The sequence below is a fragment of the Aspergillus karnatakaensis genome (genome assembly GCF_047715665.1).
Source record: "Aspergillus karnatakaensis strain CBS 102800 unplaced genomic scaffold BJY04scaffold_23, whole genome shotgun sequence".
Taxonomy (NCBI): domain Eukaryota; kingdom Fungi; phylum Ascomycota; class Eurotiomycetes; order Eurotiales; family Aspergillaceae; genus Aspergillus; species Aspergillus karnatakaensis.
In genome coordinates, this window is record NW_027395735.1 from 137,964 (window position 1) to 154,428 (window position 16,465).

General features: G+C 50.0%; 7 protein-coding genes across 7 annotated transcripts; 4 read left to right on the plus strand and 3 right to left on the minus strand.

Annotated features, from left to right (window-relative positions):
* Positions 1–3,114: 3,114 nt before the first annotated feature.
* BJY04DRAFT_188410 (uncharacterized protein) lies at positions 3,115–4,010 on the plus strand. The gene is made up of 2 exons (XM_073711219.1): positions 3,115–3,607; positions 3,662–4,010. The coding sequence occupies exon 1, from the start codon at positions 3,161–3,163 to the stop codon at positions 3,446–3,448; it is 288 nt and encodes a 95-aa protein (XP_073571410.1). The 5' UTR covers positions 3,115–3,160; the 3' UTR covers positions 3,449–3,607; positions 3,662–4,010.
* BJY04DRAFT_188412 (FKBP-type peptidyl-prolyl cis-trans isomerase) lies at positions 3,115–4,344 on the minus strand. The gene is made up of 5 exons (XM_073711220.1): positions 3,989–4,344; positions 3,817–3,837; positions 3,662–3,703; positions 3,361–3,607; positions 3,115–3,288 (listed from the first exon to the last, which is right to left on the minus strand). The coding sequence occupies exons 1-4, from the start codon at positions 4,222–4,224 to the stop codon at positions 3,580–3,582; spliced, it is 327 nt and encodes a 108-aa protein (XP_073571411.1). The 5' UTR covers positions 4,225–4,344; the 3' UTR covers positions 3,115–3,288; positions 3,361–3,579.
* A 779-nt stretch (positions 4,345–5,123) lies between these two features.
* BJY04DRAFT_218045 (thioesterase family protein) lies at positions 5,124–6,277 on the minus strand (the record flags this gene model as incomplete). Its single annotated transcript, XM_073716218.1, has 3 exons — positions 5,124–5,480; positions 5,532–5,701; positions 5,983–6,277. 3 exons carry the CDS (start codon positions 6,275–6,277, stop codon positions 5,124–5,126), a joined length of 822 nt encoding a protein of 273 aa, XP_073571412.1.
* Positions 6,278–6,706: 429 nt separating this feature from the next.
* Positions 6,707–7,036, plus strand: BJY04DRAFT_218046 (electron transfer flavoprotein regulatory factor 1; the record flags this gene model as incomplete). The annotated part of the gene is made up of 3 exons (XM_073716219.1): positions 6,707–6,752; positions 6,809–6,952; positions 7,020–7,036. 3 exons carry the CDS (start codon positions 6,707–6,709, stop codon positions 7,034–7,036), a joined length of 207 nt encoding a protein of 68 aa, XP_073571413.1.
* A 95-nt stretch (positions 7,037–7,131) lies between these two features.
* BJY04DRAFT_55658 (class I SAM-dependent methyltransferase) lies at positions 7,132–8,761 on the minus strand. Its single transcript, XM_073720634.1, has one exon. The coding sequence runs from the start codon at positions 8,650–8,652 to the stop codon at positions 7,432–7,434; it is 1,221 nt and encodes a 406-aa protein (XP_073571414.1). The 5' UTR covers positions 8,653–8,761; the 3' UTR covers positions 7,132–7,431.
* Positions 8,762–10,820: 2,059 nt separating this feature from the next.
* Positions 10,821–12,595, plus strand: BJY04DRAFT_188422 (amidohydrolase family protein). Its single transcript, XM_073711221.1, has one exon. The coding sequence runs from the start codon at positions 11,338–11,340 to the stop codon at positions 12,229–12,231; it is 894 nt and encodes a 297-aa protein (XP_073571415.1). The 5' UTR covers positions 10,821–11,337; the 3' UTR covers positions 12,232–12,595.
* A 696-nt stretch (positions 12,596–13,291) lies between these two features.
* On the plus strand, positions 13,292–16,439 carry BJY04DRAFT_55689 (CCR4-Not complex 3'-5'-exoribonuclease subunit Ccr4). Its single transcript, XM_073720635.1, has 2 exons — positions 13,292–14,797; positions 14,850–16,439. The coding sequence occupies exons 1-2, from the start codon at positions 13,741–13,743 to the stop codon at positions 16,028–16,030; spliced, it is 2,238 nt and encodes a 745-aa protein (XP_073571416.1). The 5' UTR covers positions 13,292–13,740; the 3' UTR covers positions 16,031–16,439.
* The last annotated feature ends 26 nt before the right edge of the window (positions 16,440–16,465 follow it).

Here is a 16,465-nt window from a genome sequence, read left to right on the forward strand (position 1 = left end):
ACTATCACCCAGAGCTAGCGGGTTTCTTTCCGAAAACAAAAACGGTACCAGCCTCAAATCACTGAGAGCGCCTCGATCCGGTTGGCTCCATGTACCACTTATTTTTAGATAGGATGTCCGTGGAAAGACCTCTGGATTAAAGTCAGATATGCTTCAAATGCTTGGTCAAGCTCCGAAGACAAACTCACTTTCTTCATCTCGGAAGTCGGCGACTAGGCAATTACTAGGCGCAGTTAGAGGCTGACGCTTGGCTCCCAACTCTAGCCAAAGGCTCCCGTAGATGGCGCTGCCTTGGCTTGATACGAATCGTCATGCTTCAGACGGGCGGCTTCTTCTTCATGATCAGTTACATGCAAGACCAGGTACGAACAAACAAGCCCTCGGGAATAATAGTGCAAGGTCTCTGCGGCCTCCCGGCGAGCTGACAAACTCAAGACCATGCCATACGCCCAGGTTGCAACAAATCCTGTCCCCTCCAGGGCTCTTAAGAGTCCAGATCGCCCTCCCAAACACTGTGTCCCACTTGAAGGTTCAAGGAACCGGGTACCGCAGTGTATGCACATTTTGAATGCAGTATCAAAATTATAAACTTGACAGCAGCCATCCAATCCGCCTATGCATATCATCCACTTATACGTCTTGATTTTCCTGTAGGATTCGTAAACTGGACTGCAGTGAGTTTCATTGTTCTACAGTCTGCCTGTCATAGGCCCAAGCCGCCGAGAACACGCATGAATGGAACTCGAGCTGTTATCGCCAACGCCCCTCCTTTGTACAATTGGCAACGTCGGCATGCACTCGGCTTCTCCCCGCTTACCTTTTACCCTAACACAGCATTGCAAAGGACGATCCGTCGATCCCATCTCTTGTCTGCGCAGTCTTACCTTTGCTCTCTGAGTCTGCGGGGTATCGATACGTTCGTAATGTCGGCTGCTTGAACTACTACGAAGTAGTAAGCTGTATGAATACGGAGTAATTCTCCCGTGGGGATCCTCGAGTCCAATAACGGCGTCAAAATCGTCAAGCGAGACACCAGCAGCTAGGTGCATATCCTTACCCAACGATAGATTCGCATGGATGCCTGGTTCAAGTGTCAGTGGCACCTGGCAGGCTGGAGGAGGAGCCCTGTTTCAACAACGCTGGATGTGTAAAGCTTCTTGATTGCTTGAAGACGTGAAATGATCATATTCATCAGGCACCTGATAATGCTTTCCATGCTTCTCTCCTGTTCCCAATTCCTCCAGTGTTTTCGAGAAGGCGACATCACAGTTTCGTGATCTCTCTTGACTTTTCTGCCTTGAGCTCTACCAAGATCAGAGACGCAAACTTTATCTTCAAGGTTGACCGGCGGACTGGGCCGTCAAGATCACGGGAAAATCACCTGCCTACAGTTTTCGAGTCACTCGTGCCTACCTTGAAGAACTGGGAATGGTTTGACCGATCATCATCAACCAACCCGTCCGCTCTTTTGCCGCCTGTACCGCCTCGCAGCCGGAGGCATGTGAGCCGACTCTGTGTTATCTACCCATAGTAATTAAGAACAGCTCGAGAGACTGGGTTTGGGGTATGACTGGTCCGTGGTCACTCAAATGGTCTGCAGCTTGTCAAGCGTGGAATCCCTGCCGCTGGAGGAGATTCTCCGTTGGTCAGCAAAACGTCGGCCGGGGCCCCAATGGATGATCAACCTACGGCACACCAACCGGGGATTCGTGTCGGTATTCAACAATGTGCAGATTTGCGAATCGGCCCCGCAAGCTTTGTCAGATGATACGACACGATCCATGCCGCCAGCTAAGTTCTCGAGTGTCAAGAAGTTGATCAACGCACTTGTTCCCCATTGGGTCACGGTCGTGTGTGGAAGCAGAGCTGACGAGTCGACATACTGTACATAGGGATGGTCGCGGTAAGAAAATCCAATTTTTGGGCGGATTAGAACTGGCTCAAAGATTGGGTCTGGTTTCGCGGCAATAGAGCCACCGGCTCAGGTGAACGCAACCATGCTGAAAACATGTGCTGGCTGGCCGCTGAAGAAGGGAACAGCCCGTGGGAACCTTGCTCAGATAAGCAGCTTCGCACGCTAACTCGCGCTAAAATGTCGATCCCATCCACCTTTTCTTTTCTTGGCAGCGGGCACAGACCAAACTAAGACCCTGCCTTGGCCCTCCGAAGTTCGTCGTTCTTTATCTAGTAAACTTGTTCTTCAAGGCCATATATCAAGCAGCTTTGAATATTGGACCCTTATGGTCTCATAACAAAGATTCTTCAATCTCTACCTTTTCTTGGTCTGAATGGTGTAATGACCACGCTCAACCTCATCCTTTCACTCAGGCTGGTCCTTTTACTCCTTTCAGTCTTAGCATGGCGCTAATGGGCCAAGTTTTTCGCAAGAGCACACAATGACAATGTCACAAATCCGACCCAGCTCAAGGCCGACCAATCATGAATCGACAATGACCCTGATACCACGGCTGGAACCCCGAGCCCTCATCAGCCTTGCGAGGAGCAAAGACACCTCGCGGAGTAACCCGACTGCTGAATGCGGAAAAACAACTCCATCTAGTTCGTCCCGGCATACCCTGCAAATTGTTCGACAAACTTCATCATACTTTGAAGAGTCGGTTCTAAGTCAAGGGCGAAAAGTTCAGGTACCTGCTTGGTTGTGTGCTTATTGTGCATATATATATATATATATTTGGCCGTAGACCTGCAGCACCTACACGCTCTCCACCTTTTCTTTGTTAAATTGCTCGCGACTTTCTTCACGGCGTCCAAAGTGCAATGGACAAACCAAGTCAAGTTAAAGGAACTCTAGCTCTTAGATCTCGTAAGTCACTCGGTGCAATGTGAAGTTAAAGCGGATTTGCGCAAATAAACGAATACGATATCCTGCAGTCTTGATAGTGCACGATGCACGATGACCCGAACGAGCGGGGCTCCCCAGGCTCTCGACAGCCTCTATATAATCGGTGCTGCTACTCTACCATGACCCGTACGAGACCTCGTACTCGTATCTAAGACCACGGCAGCACAAGGCAGATGAGGGCCCCGGGGCTTACTTGCTCATTCGTTTGCTCGAGTGCCCGAAGTTGGGCAGCGCATTCCTACCTCTACGTATATTCAACACAGACGTCGCCCACATTCTGGGGCCCCTTTTCAAGAAATGTCGACCATGTGGTCTATACTAATCATTCGCTATCCAGGATTGCTGGCTTTCCCGACCTACAGCCTCGAAATTGGCGAAGAACCACTTCCGGCGAATTGGACAGGAAACAATAACCTAGGTAGCCGCTTTATGTGTCTCAGCCCACACTCACGAAATGAATGTATTATGTCAAAGGACGAATGTTGGCGAAAGCATACTCCACGTGATTCACCTGAACAATTACGGACCTGCAGATTACTGGCACATAAGGGATTGAGGGACAAGGCTGCTTCTCATCACAAGTGAGGGCCAATAACCACAGTTGTGATATATTATCCTGAAAGGACGCCGGGCTTAGGTATATGACAGAAAGCCGCCTTAGCGGAAAATTCGACAAGTCCTACCCAGCTAGCATCATCGCGTCATCAATTGAGCATCTAGTTGATCTTGAGGAGCTCGACCTCGCTAGAACCGCGGTCAATATGATGAACGAACAGGCCGAGGATACAGAAGACTTACAACTTCAAGGTCGCATTGGCGGGGATGACAGGAGGGTAGCCACTGCAACGAAGTAACATGTCAGCAAAAAGCAATGAGAGCTCACCCCACTCATATGTCAGGAAAATCCCCGACTGGATCGGAGGCTTCCAAGCGAAGTAAACAAAATATCTTACCGAGGGCCATAGGCATAGTCCCTACAACAACACCATAATTAGCCATCATTGACACGCAGAATAATCAGGTATGATCCTAGCCTGCGAGATTGCGGACCCCGACGATTGATATATAACCCAACCCCGCGATCCCATCTGCAAGGCACGATCCTAGAGCCAGGGGCTAACTCACGGAGAGCAAATCAGGTTGGCCTTCTCGCCGAGGCTCAGCTGAGGAACACCCTCATCCCATCCCTTGATAACACGGCCAACACCGATGGGTGTGACGAAGGGGTCTTTGCGGTCGCGGGAGCTGTCGAAGGTCGAGCCGTCCTGGAGGGTTCCGACGTAGTGGATGGTGACCCTGTCACCCTTCTTGGGGAAGTTCTGGCCGTCGCCGGGGGAGATTCTCTCGATTTCAACACCCATTGTGAGTGATTCAAAGTTGAACTGACGGAAACAGAAAAGAAAGACGGGAGATCTGTTGATGGAGGAGTTGAGAATGGAACAGAAAGCTCAGCTTCATCCATGGTGGGGGTGGGGTAAATAACGACAATATCACGTGACTTTGACGTTAGCCAATCATGGCTCTGGTTTAGTCCAAGTGCTCACGGCCCGGGTGTACTTCCATGAGCTAGAGGAGGGGTAAAGAAGGAACCTCCAGTCTAGGAGCTGTACTCCTGTGGGCAGTGCAACGGGTGGCTTGATTATACACGGATTTAGACAAGAGACAGACGGCCTTGCCAACTTGGAGAATCAAGACGAATTGGGCAGTATAGTGTGACGATGCACATCTGACCAGGCGGCGCTAAGGTTTCTCCCAAACAACACCGGCCGAGCTCAATATGATATTTGTTTTCAGATCCGAACGATAATGGTACAAGCAGCCTCGCTTTCTCCTGCTTGTTCATGTCCTAAGCAAGTCCCGGGAGGGCTTGACATGGCATTAATCCTAGGCAAGTGATCTCCTCGACAGCTTGCATTGAGTGCGAGCAAGCTAGACCATCGAGAGTGATTGCCCTAAGGTGATATCGCAAGCTCTAGACAAACACTTGCGACTGTTCCCTTCCGCAGAACCCACTATGGAACTCACAGGCTTGATGGAATCTCCCAAATCGGGGCCGTTCACGGACAACTCAAGTTCTATATGCCAGAGAAACCCACTCGCTTTGTTGATACACCGCGATGACCTGTCTGACCAGTACCACATCTTTCCATCTATCTTACTCTCCGAATTCTAGTCGACAATACCATGAAGTACCTGAGAATTCTTCTTGAAGATACAATAGCACCATCAACCTGGACGGCCCGCAAATGGGGCTGAGGACCTATTTCTTTGCGGATCCCATATCCTCCACGGCGTCCTCCCGATCCCAACTCTCCACTTCTAGCTTCTTTATCCTCGCCTCAATATCCAGTATCCGCTGCTGCCAAAACCTCTTCGCCTCCTCTTGGAGCTTCCATGTATCCTTAAGCTGCTCCATCAAGAACGGCGGAATAGCCGCTTTCTTGCCAAGTTTATAATCATATGTGACGAGGTCCTCGTGCACACGCGCGGCAGGGCGCTGACGCCCCTCAGAAAGAATCATGGCTTGAAGATGGAAAGCAAACTGTGATGATTGGGATGATTCAGGGTCGTGGGCGAGTTTGTGGTAGACTGTTACTTTGTCCGGGTATTGCATTGGCTAAGCGATGTCAGGAACACGTTATCCAGGAAGGACCAGGGGAGAACGCACGAATTTGTAATCAATCTTGATGCTGCGCAGGATTATGCCAAGTCCTCGGTTGCTAACGAGGTTCATCCATTCTGTTTTATGGGCCGGGTCGATGTGGAGGGCGAAGTTGCGTGTGAAGTATACCCGTGCCGTTTCGGCGTACCGGACGTATGTGACGTTATTGACATGACCTGTAGATAAACTCCGTTAGAGTTGGCCTTGTTGTTATCAGGAGACTGGAATAGAGCGCCTAATAAGAAATAAAGCGTATACCCTTTCTCACGGATCAGTCACGAACTGAGACAGGGGGGTTCGGCAGCTTACCATGCTATCCTGTTGCCAGGGACAAGAAGCCATAAATTAGCATGAACATGCATCACCAGATACGGATCATGCAAGCATACCATTTCTCCCCATGCGACTCTTTGCCGGTAAAGTCCTCTCCGGGTAGCATCCGTTAAGTAGCCCTCACTCCCTGCCATTAAACCCCGCCAATCCCTGGCGATTTGCTGCACGATTTCTCCGGCCTCGTGGATCTGGTGTGGCTTTAGACCAAACATTATGCATCGCCCCACGCGCCTCTTTGCCATTGTAAGCCATCGAGGGTCAATGTCGTGCGGTTTCGGTATTGCGGTCCTGGGGTTCTCGGGCTGGGCGTGCGCGATCGGTCGTTCGGAGGAGGCGGAGAATGGTCGGATAGCAGATGTTGTGGATTCTTGAGGTGTGAGAGCCAGCCGGCAGCTTCGAAGAGCCTGGTGGCGTATCATTCTGGCCGCTATGTTCGATAAGATTTTGTGTCTGGGTGGTATCATCGGTTGAAGTTAAGCTCCAAAGTCTGGGGAGTGGGGAGCTGCTGTTGGAGACTTGGAGACAAGCGACTTACCCCACTCCGCATTTCGGCTACTCAAACGCCTTGACAGTAGAGACGAGCTCTAAAGAAGCTGCTGCCGGTGTAACAATTGGCGACGAAACTCACCTTCAAGTCCCAGACTGAGATAGCTTCGATTCTTTTGGTATATCTACTCACGACGCTCATTGATAGCATTGGGCAAGTCCGAGACACCTGCAATCCAGCGTGACCTTGTTTGCTTGGCTGTACAACGTCACCTCCACCTCACGAAGGAAGCAAATATTTCAGCTCTGTCTCGCCGCACAGATCTTTGCTTCTAATTCTGCTTTCTCCTCCTCTGGGAACAATGACGAACCCTGAGCTTCGCCGACAGGTCATCAACGTGTACAAAGGTTTGTCTTCGCAGCAACCCAATTGCACAAGGTCCTTCGCTGATATCGAGCCGCAGAGCTTCTGTTTATGGGCCGCGAGTATCCCCTGGGCTATGAGTATTTCCGAAACAGATTGCATCGTGCGTTTTCATCACAATCGAATATTCAGGATGAAGAGGAAATCAAGAAGCGCATAACGAGGGCGGAGTTTGTTAAGAAGGGTTTGTTCTTCCTCCAATACACTGGTACAGGTCCCTTTGCATGCCACTGACAAGTGTGGTAACGCAGAAATCGAGACACTGTGAGTGTTCCTTAGACTTCGAATCTCTATGGTCTCAATCTTGAAGGATTCCAATCTCTCATTCATTTCATATCATCATGCAAACCCGGAAGACAGTCAAAAATGGTGCTAACAAACAAATAGGTACTATCTCAAGCGATATCGCACGATGAAAAAGCGCTACTCGAAAGAACAATAATGCCAACCAAGGGCAGTGATAGAGAAACGAATCGTGGAAATATACATATAATGAGCAATAATATCAACCAAACCGAGTTGGGGTATCATCAATATGACGTGCGCAATGGTTGTTCGCTTTTTGTCGTGGCTTTCTGTCATCCTTACCAAAACACCGAATTCTCCTATGGAGCCCGAATCATGTCTGTTGCCTGTGTCTTCATTTGTTCCTTTGCTAAGGGTCTATTTCTTTTGAGCCCACCATGCGCTTACTTCTAGACATTCTCCATTAGCAAGGCCGCCTTTCTGGAAGAGGTCGCTAATCATGGCGGTCCACCACCGGTCCCATTCGTCTCTGCTCTTGCCGCTGGCTTCCATGAGAATGGGCTCCATGCCTTCAATCATCTGAATCACGGTCAAGAGAGCTGTGCGCCGAATAGACAATTGATCAGAAGTCAATTGCCTTCGAGGACCGCTGCCATCTTTACCGCCTTCTCGTTCCCAGCGTGGTTCGCCCAGAGGGATCGCGATTCGACGACTTTCCACGTTCCCCAACAGATCCACCTCTGAACTGAAAGCAAGCGCAATCGTTGCACATGGGAGAGAGGTGAGTTTGCGATCATCAAAAGCCTTCTCCAGCCAGGAGTTGTAATTTTGCAAAAACTTGTTCTGTGCATTTGTGAATGGAGTGGCGGATGTGAACGTGTATGTCGCCGTCGCGTCTGCCGTCTCTTGTTCCTTCGACGCTAATTTTCGAGCAGGGGCAGGATTTGGCAGCAGTGAGCGAAACACTGAGTCGGAATCCCATACTTCAATAACCCCACCGGATCTAAGCACTCGAAGCGGTTCGCTCAAACCTTGTGCCTGTGCAGCTGCACTCAGAGGGCACATCGCGGCATCCTTTATAAAGATGAAGTCAAAATAATCATCCGGGAAGGGCAAACGGGGTTTCCGAAGATCGTGCCGTTTGAACTGCCAGTTTACACCCTTTTTACGGAGATCCGGCGCAATGTTCACAAGGTCAATGCCGTAAAAGGCGATATCATGGTGTCCTTGGCGAGAGAAATAATCATGGCACATGCCTGACCAGAGCGCAGAACCGCATGCTATTTCCAACACTCGCTTGGGAGGGCGGTCGGAGAGGGATTGGTTGCAAAAGGGGCCACCGAAGACGCGCATAAGCATGAGGGAGCGCAATATTTGGCGGTGAATTTCGGGGAGATCGCATGGTAAGGGGTAGCTGTTTTCGGGGTCTCGGAGGTAGGTACGGTCGGCCTGGCGGACCAAGGGGTAGTTGGTGTAGTCATTGAGGGAGGTGAGGGAGGAGGTGGAGGTTGCGGCCCATGTCGTCGGGCCGGTTGAACTTATTGCGGAGTGGGTGGAATGCAAATCAGAACCAGACGCTGCAGAAGGCAGGCCGGTATTAAAAGGTCCTGCGCCGAGTGCTACCGACATCATGTCCATTGGGGTCAAGAGCAGGCGTTATCGTCGATCGGGTGAGGGATGTTGTGACAGCAGCTCGTGTTCATCCTCACACGGGAGGGCGTTGCGCAAATTTACAGAGCTGCCTGAGCTTTTGCTTGGTGCTTCATTGTCCTGTCGTGGACACACGCGAGTTCCAGTATAAACGTAGAGTCATTGAGCGGGAGGGTAGAACAAAGGATGAAGAAGGAATCAGAAAATGATCCAAGCGCAGACTGGCGGCGGGGTGACCAAGATTGTCAGTGCACCGATGGAGGCCACGAACCCAGGGAAAAGGAGCAGAGTTGGCCAGTTGACCTTGATCGAGATGGAGACTGTGAGTAAGAAGGGGGGGCAAAAAGAGTAAGACTCAAAACACGCTATGCAAAAATTCGCGCCATACTAAGTCTCAGTCCAGTATAGAGTGGTTAGTCTAGACATTCTTCCACAAACCATGACTGACTGAATGACTCTCCTTTCCTTTCCTACACGGGGTGTCGCCTGCAGATTGCAGTGCAGAACTGCAGATGGATAGGGGTTACCGTTACTCTGTCGGTCTCGTCAAATGCGACTCCAAGGTTTAGATATGTAATACACATGTCACTTGAGGCAATATCTCCGTATGCGAGGGCCAGCGGCCAGCCTATCCAGACCAAGAACCACGAGACCTGATCGTTGAGAACCCATCCCCCACAATTGATTCTTTTTCCAATCCCATGCACGCCCGTCGCCCTGAATTCAATTGTTTTACATTTAAGTTTAGCCCGAGTCAGTTAAAAGTTTCCTCAAATCTCTGCTCGCATACGAAACCTTGTCTTAGCGATAGGGAAAGGGAAACCAAACATCGGCCCCGAAGTACTTTTGCATACTCTCTGCACCCGCAGAACAAAAAAAAGCAAAAAAAATATAATCAAAAGAACTGATGGGTCTTATGCTCACTGCAGTCTGCAGTGTGCACTCGCCCAGTGGAACCCTGAAATCCCTGAGGGACGGCGGCGCCGGGCGCCGTCTCCTCTGCACTCACACTGCACAGTGCACAGCCAGTGCCGCGGTCAATCTAACGTAGGTACACGCTCTAGCCCAGCACTAGTGGCGGAATTGCCGTGGAATCCGTTACACTTGCCAAGTTGCAACCGACAACATGAATCCTTCGAACAAGCCAGATTCCAGAATGTCCGCGAAAGATCCGGATCGGGGTAAAGGATTGAAGGATCCCGTTGACATCATGACTCTGATGTTATTGTGGTCCTGGAGTATACTCCAGTCCTACCAGACTACGATAACGAATAAACGACAGGGGCGCGGGTGCTCAGCGAGCCGAACCGAAGTCTGCACGCAGACTAAGCCTGGACTCGGAGTATCTTTGGTCAGTTCCAAGTCCAACTGCCAACTGGGTTCCGTCCAGTTTCAGGATTTGGCTCTCGTCAGAATGAGACTGCGAAGTACTCAGTAGTTTTTGCGAACCTGGGCTGAGAGTTCCAGTCAATCTAATTGTCTCCAAATCCTGCAGCCCTGGAGCCCGCCCGCGTAGCAGAGGATTATCCTATTCAGGTTAGGTGCTTTTGTACTCAACCGGGCGCCGAACTGCGAAGTCCGAAGCATCAAGTTGAAGGTTAATTTTGATACTGTCTGTAACTTGATAGTTTATACTGTCTGTGCGGACGAAGAGCCTCAGATCTGTCCAATGCAATAATTGGGACGATCGGTTATACAGATTGGCTGCCTGCTGACATTTTATCGAGCCTTGGATTGGTCCTTTCTTACTGTGCATCGCATTGCAGCATACTCGTCATTCTATATGTTATCAGGTCTGTGCGTTGGAGAGCAGACATATCACATGTTGACGGATGCTCACCAAAGTGGTCCGTTACCCTACTCGAGCATTCAGTAGCTATCTTGATTAGGGATCTTCCTGGTTGGTATGGATTTTCTCAGTCTGACAAGATATATACTTCCGCGTGACCGTAAGTATCAACGAATGATGGCATACAAAAAGCGCCAGACGCCATGGTAATACCACATACTGATGATCCCTGCGATCACGCGATATAGATATGAAATACAGAGCAGAGCTGTATATTCTTAGCGGCCCTGTTCTTAGTACCGTTTAGAGTTTAGGCCTCGGACTTTCTATAGCAACGAACTAGAGAAACGGAGCACGACGGAGCAAATAACCACCGTAGTAGTACTACTGAGCATTCAATGGGGTGTTCTATGATAAATAATTGTATTACGAGATGAGATGGTTTACTTTAGCAATGGGCCGCTTAACCCTGGTCGATATACTCAAATACGGCTCAATGCTTGAAACGAATGCTTTGTTTAAGCGGCTGATGGAGTTATTATGGAGGATAACAATCCCTAGGTGCTCTTCCCTCGTCCTCCGAAGACTGTGTAACATGGTGACGGGGCTGTCGGGGTATGCCCCGGGTATGCAGCATCGGCGGATTGATCTCCAGCAACCCCTCATTCCTCCTTGATGGCATACAAACCAAGGCTCTACAAGACGACGAAAGACTCGCTCAGTACTTATCAACCACAGAAACAGTAGCAGCCAACCATGAAGGTAGACACCCACCAGCATGTTTTCCCTCCACCGGTTAAGAAAGGTATGTTCCTACCTAGTATCTTAGAACCAGACCTTACCCTGGGCCCCCGTTGAACGCCCCCGAGAAGTTGATTTTATTCATGGCAGCCATCGAGAACAACCCCAAGCTCGCTCAGGGCCTCCACCCGCCCCAATGGGACCCAAGTAAAACTCTAGACTTCATGGCCCGCAACAACATCACGACCTCAATCCTCTCCTGCCCCATGCCCGTAACCGCAATCCATCAAGACGCGATCAAAACTGCCACGCTGGCCCGCGAAGTAAACGAGTACCTTGCCTCCCTCTGCGCCGAATATCCCGGAAAATTTGGATTCTTTGCGGCGCTTCCTTCGCCTGGCGATACGGATACCTGTATCAAGGAGATTCGGTATGCATTGACAACACTCAAAGCGGACGGTGTGTCGTTATTCACGAGCTATGATGATAAGTACTTGGGTCATCCAGATTTTGAAGCCGTTTGGAGGGAATTGAATAGCCATGCGGCGGTGGTCTTCACACATCCAACGATGGAGGATGTCGATAAATCTATCAAGGAGCCGTTCACAATACCTAGACCATTGTTGGACTGGTCCCACGAGACAACGAGGACAGCAGTCCATCTCATCCTCACGAATACTCTCCGAGAAGTTGCATCAGACTGCCGAATAATCCTCTCACACGGTGGCGGCACGCTGCCATTTGTCGCGGGCCGGATTGCAGATCTGGGGATCCAAGCGCACATCTCCGGGAAATCCCCCGAGGAGTTTTTGAACGAGGCGCGGATGTTCTATTTCGATCTGGCGCTTATGGGGCATAGTATGGCTGCTAAAATGGTGTTGGAGTTTGCGAGGGAGGGACATGTGCTGTATGGCACGGATTATCCATTTGTAAAGGGGGATGCGGTGGAGAGGGAGTGGGGGATTATTGGAGGAGAGGGGTTGATGTCGGCAACCAGGGGGGCGGCGGAGGGGCTCTTCTCCAGGCTGAAGGGATGAAGTGAGGTCTCAGTTAGTCCTGGTTGTTTTTGAAGCGCTGAATTTCTGGATGTTCATGATTCCTCTGGGTATTATGCCAGGAGAGTGGAAGAGACTGAATCACTCGAACCGAACCTGTTTCCTAAACATCTGCAGCCCATCGACATATTTGAGTTTGGCAAGACTCAAGCCGTGTGAAGCATCATGACCGAAATGATTGAAATGTGGCGTGATGGTAAGACATAGGTTGAGCATCTGATTCTAGAGAGCCCTGATCGAACATCTGACAACCACAGCGCCAAGCGGACAGGGATCTGTACAAAGAGCCACGTTGGGTCACGCGATACCTTAGCTGTACAAATGTTCGACCTGCAAAGATAGGGTCTTGCTAGATCAAGATCGTCTATTCTTGTAAGAAGTTTCATGTTCCAGATGGTGAAAGCTGTATACTGTTGGGAAATGCTGATCTCGCCTGGGCTATGAGTCAAAAGTCAATGCCACATTCTGTAAGGAACTGGTAAGGGCAGTTTCGTTAAAACGCCTTGGGTTTTGAAGGTGTTTTGAGTGGCTCTACTGCCAATAAGTATATCATAGCTGAAAGCTCGCTGTAGGCGAGACTTTGAGATTCGTTACCAGAAGAGACATTTCGCGGTGAGACGGCGCTCCAAGGATAGTTCTGGCTGACACTCAATTCATTGTCTTGATCCTTGCAAAATGTTTTATTTTCTCTGTGGTGTGGATGTGAAGTGAATGGAAAGTTGAGATCAGTTGGGCACTCACAAGGGGGACCCATCGATGATTCTAGAGCGTTGCTGCGTCAAATGCTGTTGCGAAAGAATCAAGCAGTCTAGGGCTGAAGTAGTTAACAGCTGTTTCGAGAGGAAATAAAGGGAGAAGGGATGAATATTATTGACAATAGTATATATCTGGCCTTACCAAGCTTTGGGTTGATGTTGACACTGCAGGGTCTTAATTAACTAACCAGCCTGATTGAATGCGGCGTCGAATCACAGCCTACCTGTGCCACACCACGTGACCCAAGCAACCTCCCGCCTTCGATCCCAGAGCAGCGTCAAAGAACCTCATCGAGACCTGCCGCTCCCGCAATTGCTCCATCATCCGACTACTCATTGTGTGTGCTTAGCCTGATTTACTCACTGTATTCGACTTAGAGGCCCTCTTTAACGCCCGTCTCAGTCTACCGTTTTGTCATCCCGACCTTTCGATATATCGTGACTCCAACCCCCGGTTCGCCGTCCGATCCTTAGTCCGTCCGCCCCCCTCTGAATCGATTCAGTGCTGCGGAGAGACAACCCATTTTGGTGGCATTGCTTCCGTCAGTCGACAGAGATATTTTAAACTGGGGTGGTTCCATTCCAGAACCCCATGTTGAAGAGAAGGAGAGAACGTATCCGACCCCCGACTCCTCCTCGCTCCCCTGCTACGGCCGCTTCTCCGCTGCTGCGAATTCGGGCCAACTGCAACAACCCTCTCTACGCAAATAACACACGGTTTCATCTGCCACGTTAAATGGCAGATGGTACCTACAGGTTCCAGCAGCCTGGGGCCGGGCAGTTCTTCTTTCAAACGCAAACTCAACAACATTCCCATCAACGTCACATTATCCGCAACGGCACAGGCTCCCCAACTGGACGACTGAAATTCAACCACGAAACCCCGTCTCCCTCTCGATCACCGCCGCTCGGCCAGGCAGCTGCCCTCAATACCTTCGCAATGTACAGTCAAACCCACCAACAGCAGCATGTCATTATGAATGGCGGCCAGGCCCACCAGCGGTTTGGTATGCAGATGCCGAAGTTTCAGACACAGTCGCATCACCCGCACCCCGCACAACAACCACACCACCATGCCCACCACAATCCACCTTCTCAGCACGTCGGTCATCAGCACAATTTCTCCAGCGGGGCTTTGACATCCGCTACCCCTCATTTCACCCCTAGCCACATTCAGAATGGGACACACACAAATATTGACGAAGATCTTGACGAATCCATGAATGAACACTGGCAACAGCAACTACAACTCGCTGCTGAGTCTCGACAAGCCAGTTCGCCCCATTACTATGCACGGACCGTTGCACAACAGTCAAAAGGTATTCAGATCGTCAACCCGGACACTCAAGAGAATGGAACCAACCAGAAAAACGGCGTTGTAAAAGCGAAGGCTTCTCAAGGTCAGGGTTGGCGTGCGCTGGATTTTGGTGGCCAAGGACTTCGCGCCCTGGCAACAAATCTGTTCAAGTATGAGTTTTTGGAAAAGCTCTACCTGAACCACAACAAGCTGAAAGTGCTCCCTCCAGCCATTGGTCAACTTCGAAAACTGGCCCTCTTGGATCTGTCGGGCAACGAGCTCACCGAGCTTCCTGAGGAAATCGGCATGCTTACGAGCTTGAAGCAACTCTCCCTTTTCGACAACAATATTCGCACGCTGCCTTATGAGATGGGTTATCTATATCGATTGGAAATACTGGGAATAGAGGGTAATCCGCTGGAGGATGTCTTGAAGTCACAGATCATGAAGGAAGGCACCAAGGCATTGATCAAGTATTTGAGGGAAGAGGCGCCGAGTTCGTGCCACACTGATTTCTTTAATTGACTTTATGCTGACTCGCGATGCAGTACCTATTCCCCCACCAGACAGAGATTGGCTCATCCTTGACGAAACCGCGGTCACTTCGCCAGACAAGATCTCCGTTCTCTCATACAACACCCTTTGCGATACGTCCGCGACGCAATCACACTACGGCTATGTGCCTTCGCGCGTTCTGTCTTGGGAGTTCCGAAGAGACCTTATCCTACAAGAATTGAGGTCTCACGACTCGGATATCATCTGCCTTCAAGAAATCGACCAAGGTAGCTACAATGAATATTTCAGGGAACAACTAGCCTACAGTGATTACAAGGGTGTTTACTGGCCGCGCGGAAGAGCAATGGGTATGCAGGAGGACGACGCCAAGATGGTCGATGGATGTGCTGTCTTCTTCAAGGGGAGCAAATTCATTCTCCTCGACAAGCAGCTGATCAACTTTGGTCAAACGGCGGTACGAAGACCGGATGCTAAAGGCCAAGATGACATTTACAACCGACTTTGGCAGAAAGACCACATTGCTGTTCTCGTTTTCTTAGAGAATCGACAGACCGGGTCTCGATTTATCATTGTGAATACGCATCTGTACTGGGACCCTGCCTTCAAGGATGTGAAGTTGATCCAGACGGCCATTCTCATCGAGGAGATTACCAAGCTTTCAGAAACCTATGCCAAGTGGCCTGCTTGCACAGATAAGACTGCTTTCCGCTTCTCGGAAGCTGAAGGCGAAGGCGAGTCCCAGACGTTGCCTAAGCCTGCACCGTCCGCAGAATACAGCAGTGGTGATCAGATCCCACTCTTTATGTGTGGTGACTTCAACTCGTCACCCGGCTCGGCAGCCTACAATCTCATCGCCAACGGACGGCTTACGGAAGAGCACCCGGATCTTGAAAAACGAATGTACGGAAATCTGAGCCGAGTCGGCATGACGCACCCCTTCAAGCTCAAGTCGGCATACGGCTCAATCGGTGAATTGAGTTTCACAAATTACACCCCAGACTTCAAAGACATACTAGACTACATCTGGTATACATCGAATTCCCTACACGTGTCGGCGTTACTCGGAGATCTGGACAAGGACTATTTACAGAGGGTGCCTGGGTTCCCCAATTATCATTTCCCCAGTGATCATCTCGCATTGTTCGCGGAGTTTTCAGTTAAAGGTAAAAAGGGCAAGGTTGTGGATGCGGATTTTGGACCGCAACGGAACTGATGGGAGCATGTTGAATCTTAACGAGATCGGTGTATGTGTAGCCCGGTTTTTATCCTGTTCTTGCTATCTCGGAATCTTTTCATACTCTTTGGGGGGCTTTTGCGCGTGTCTGCGGTGTTCGTCTTTTTTCCTCACTCCCTCTCTATCATCTCCCCCCCTCCCTGTCTATCTCTCCGCGTCTTATCATGCTCCTCTACCTACATGTTTGCCTTCTTATCTCTTTTTCTCGTCTTTTTGTTCCCTGCTTATGTTGTCCGAGGGGCAATTACGCGATCTTCTTGGAAAGTGAGTAGTCAACGGCGTGGTCAAGTTATCTTTCGCTTTCTTTTTTGCTCTTGGTACCTAGGTATGTGTTAGGATTTGATTACAACTTGATGATCTTTCTCGACGGTCCATAATTATTACTTTCTTGATCCATCTTGCTTTGTTGTCGTG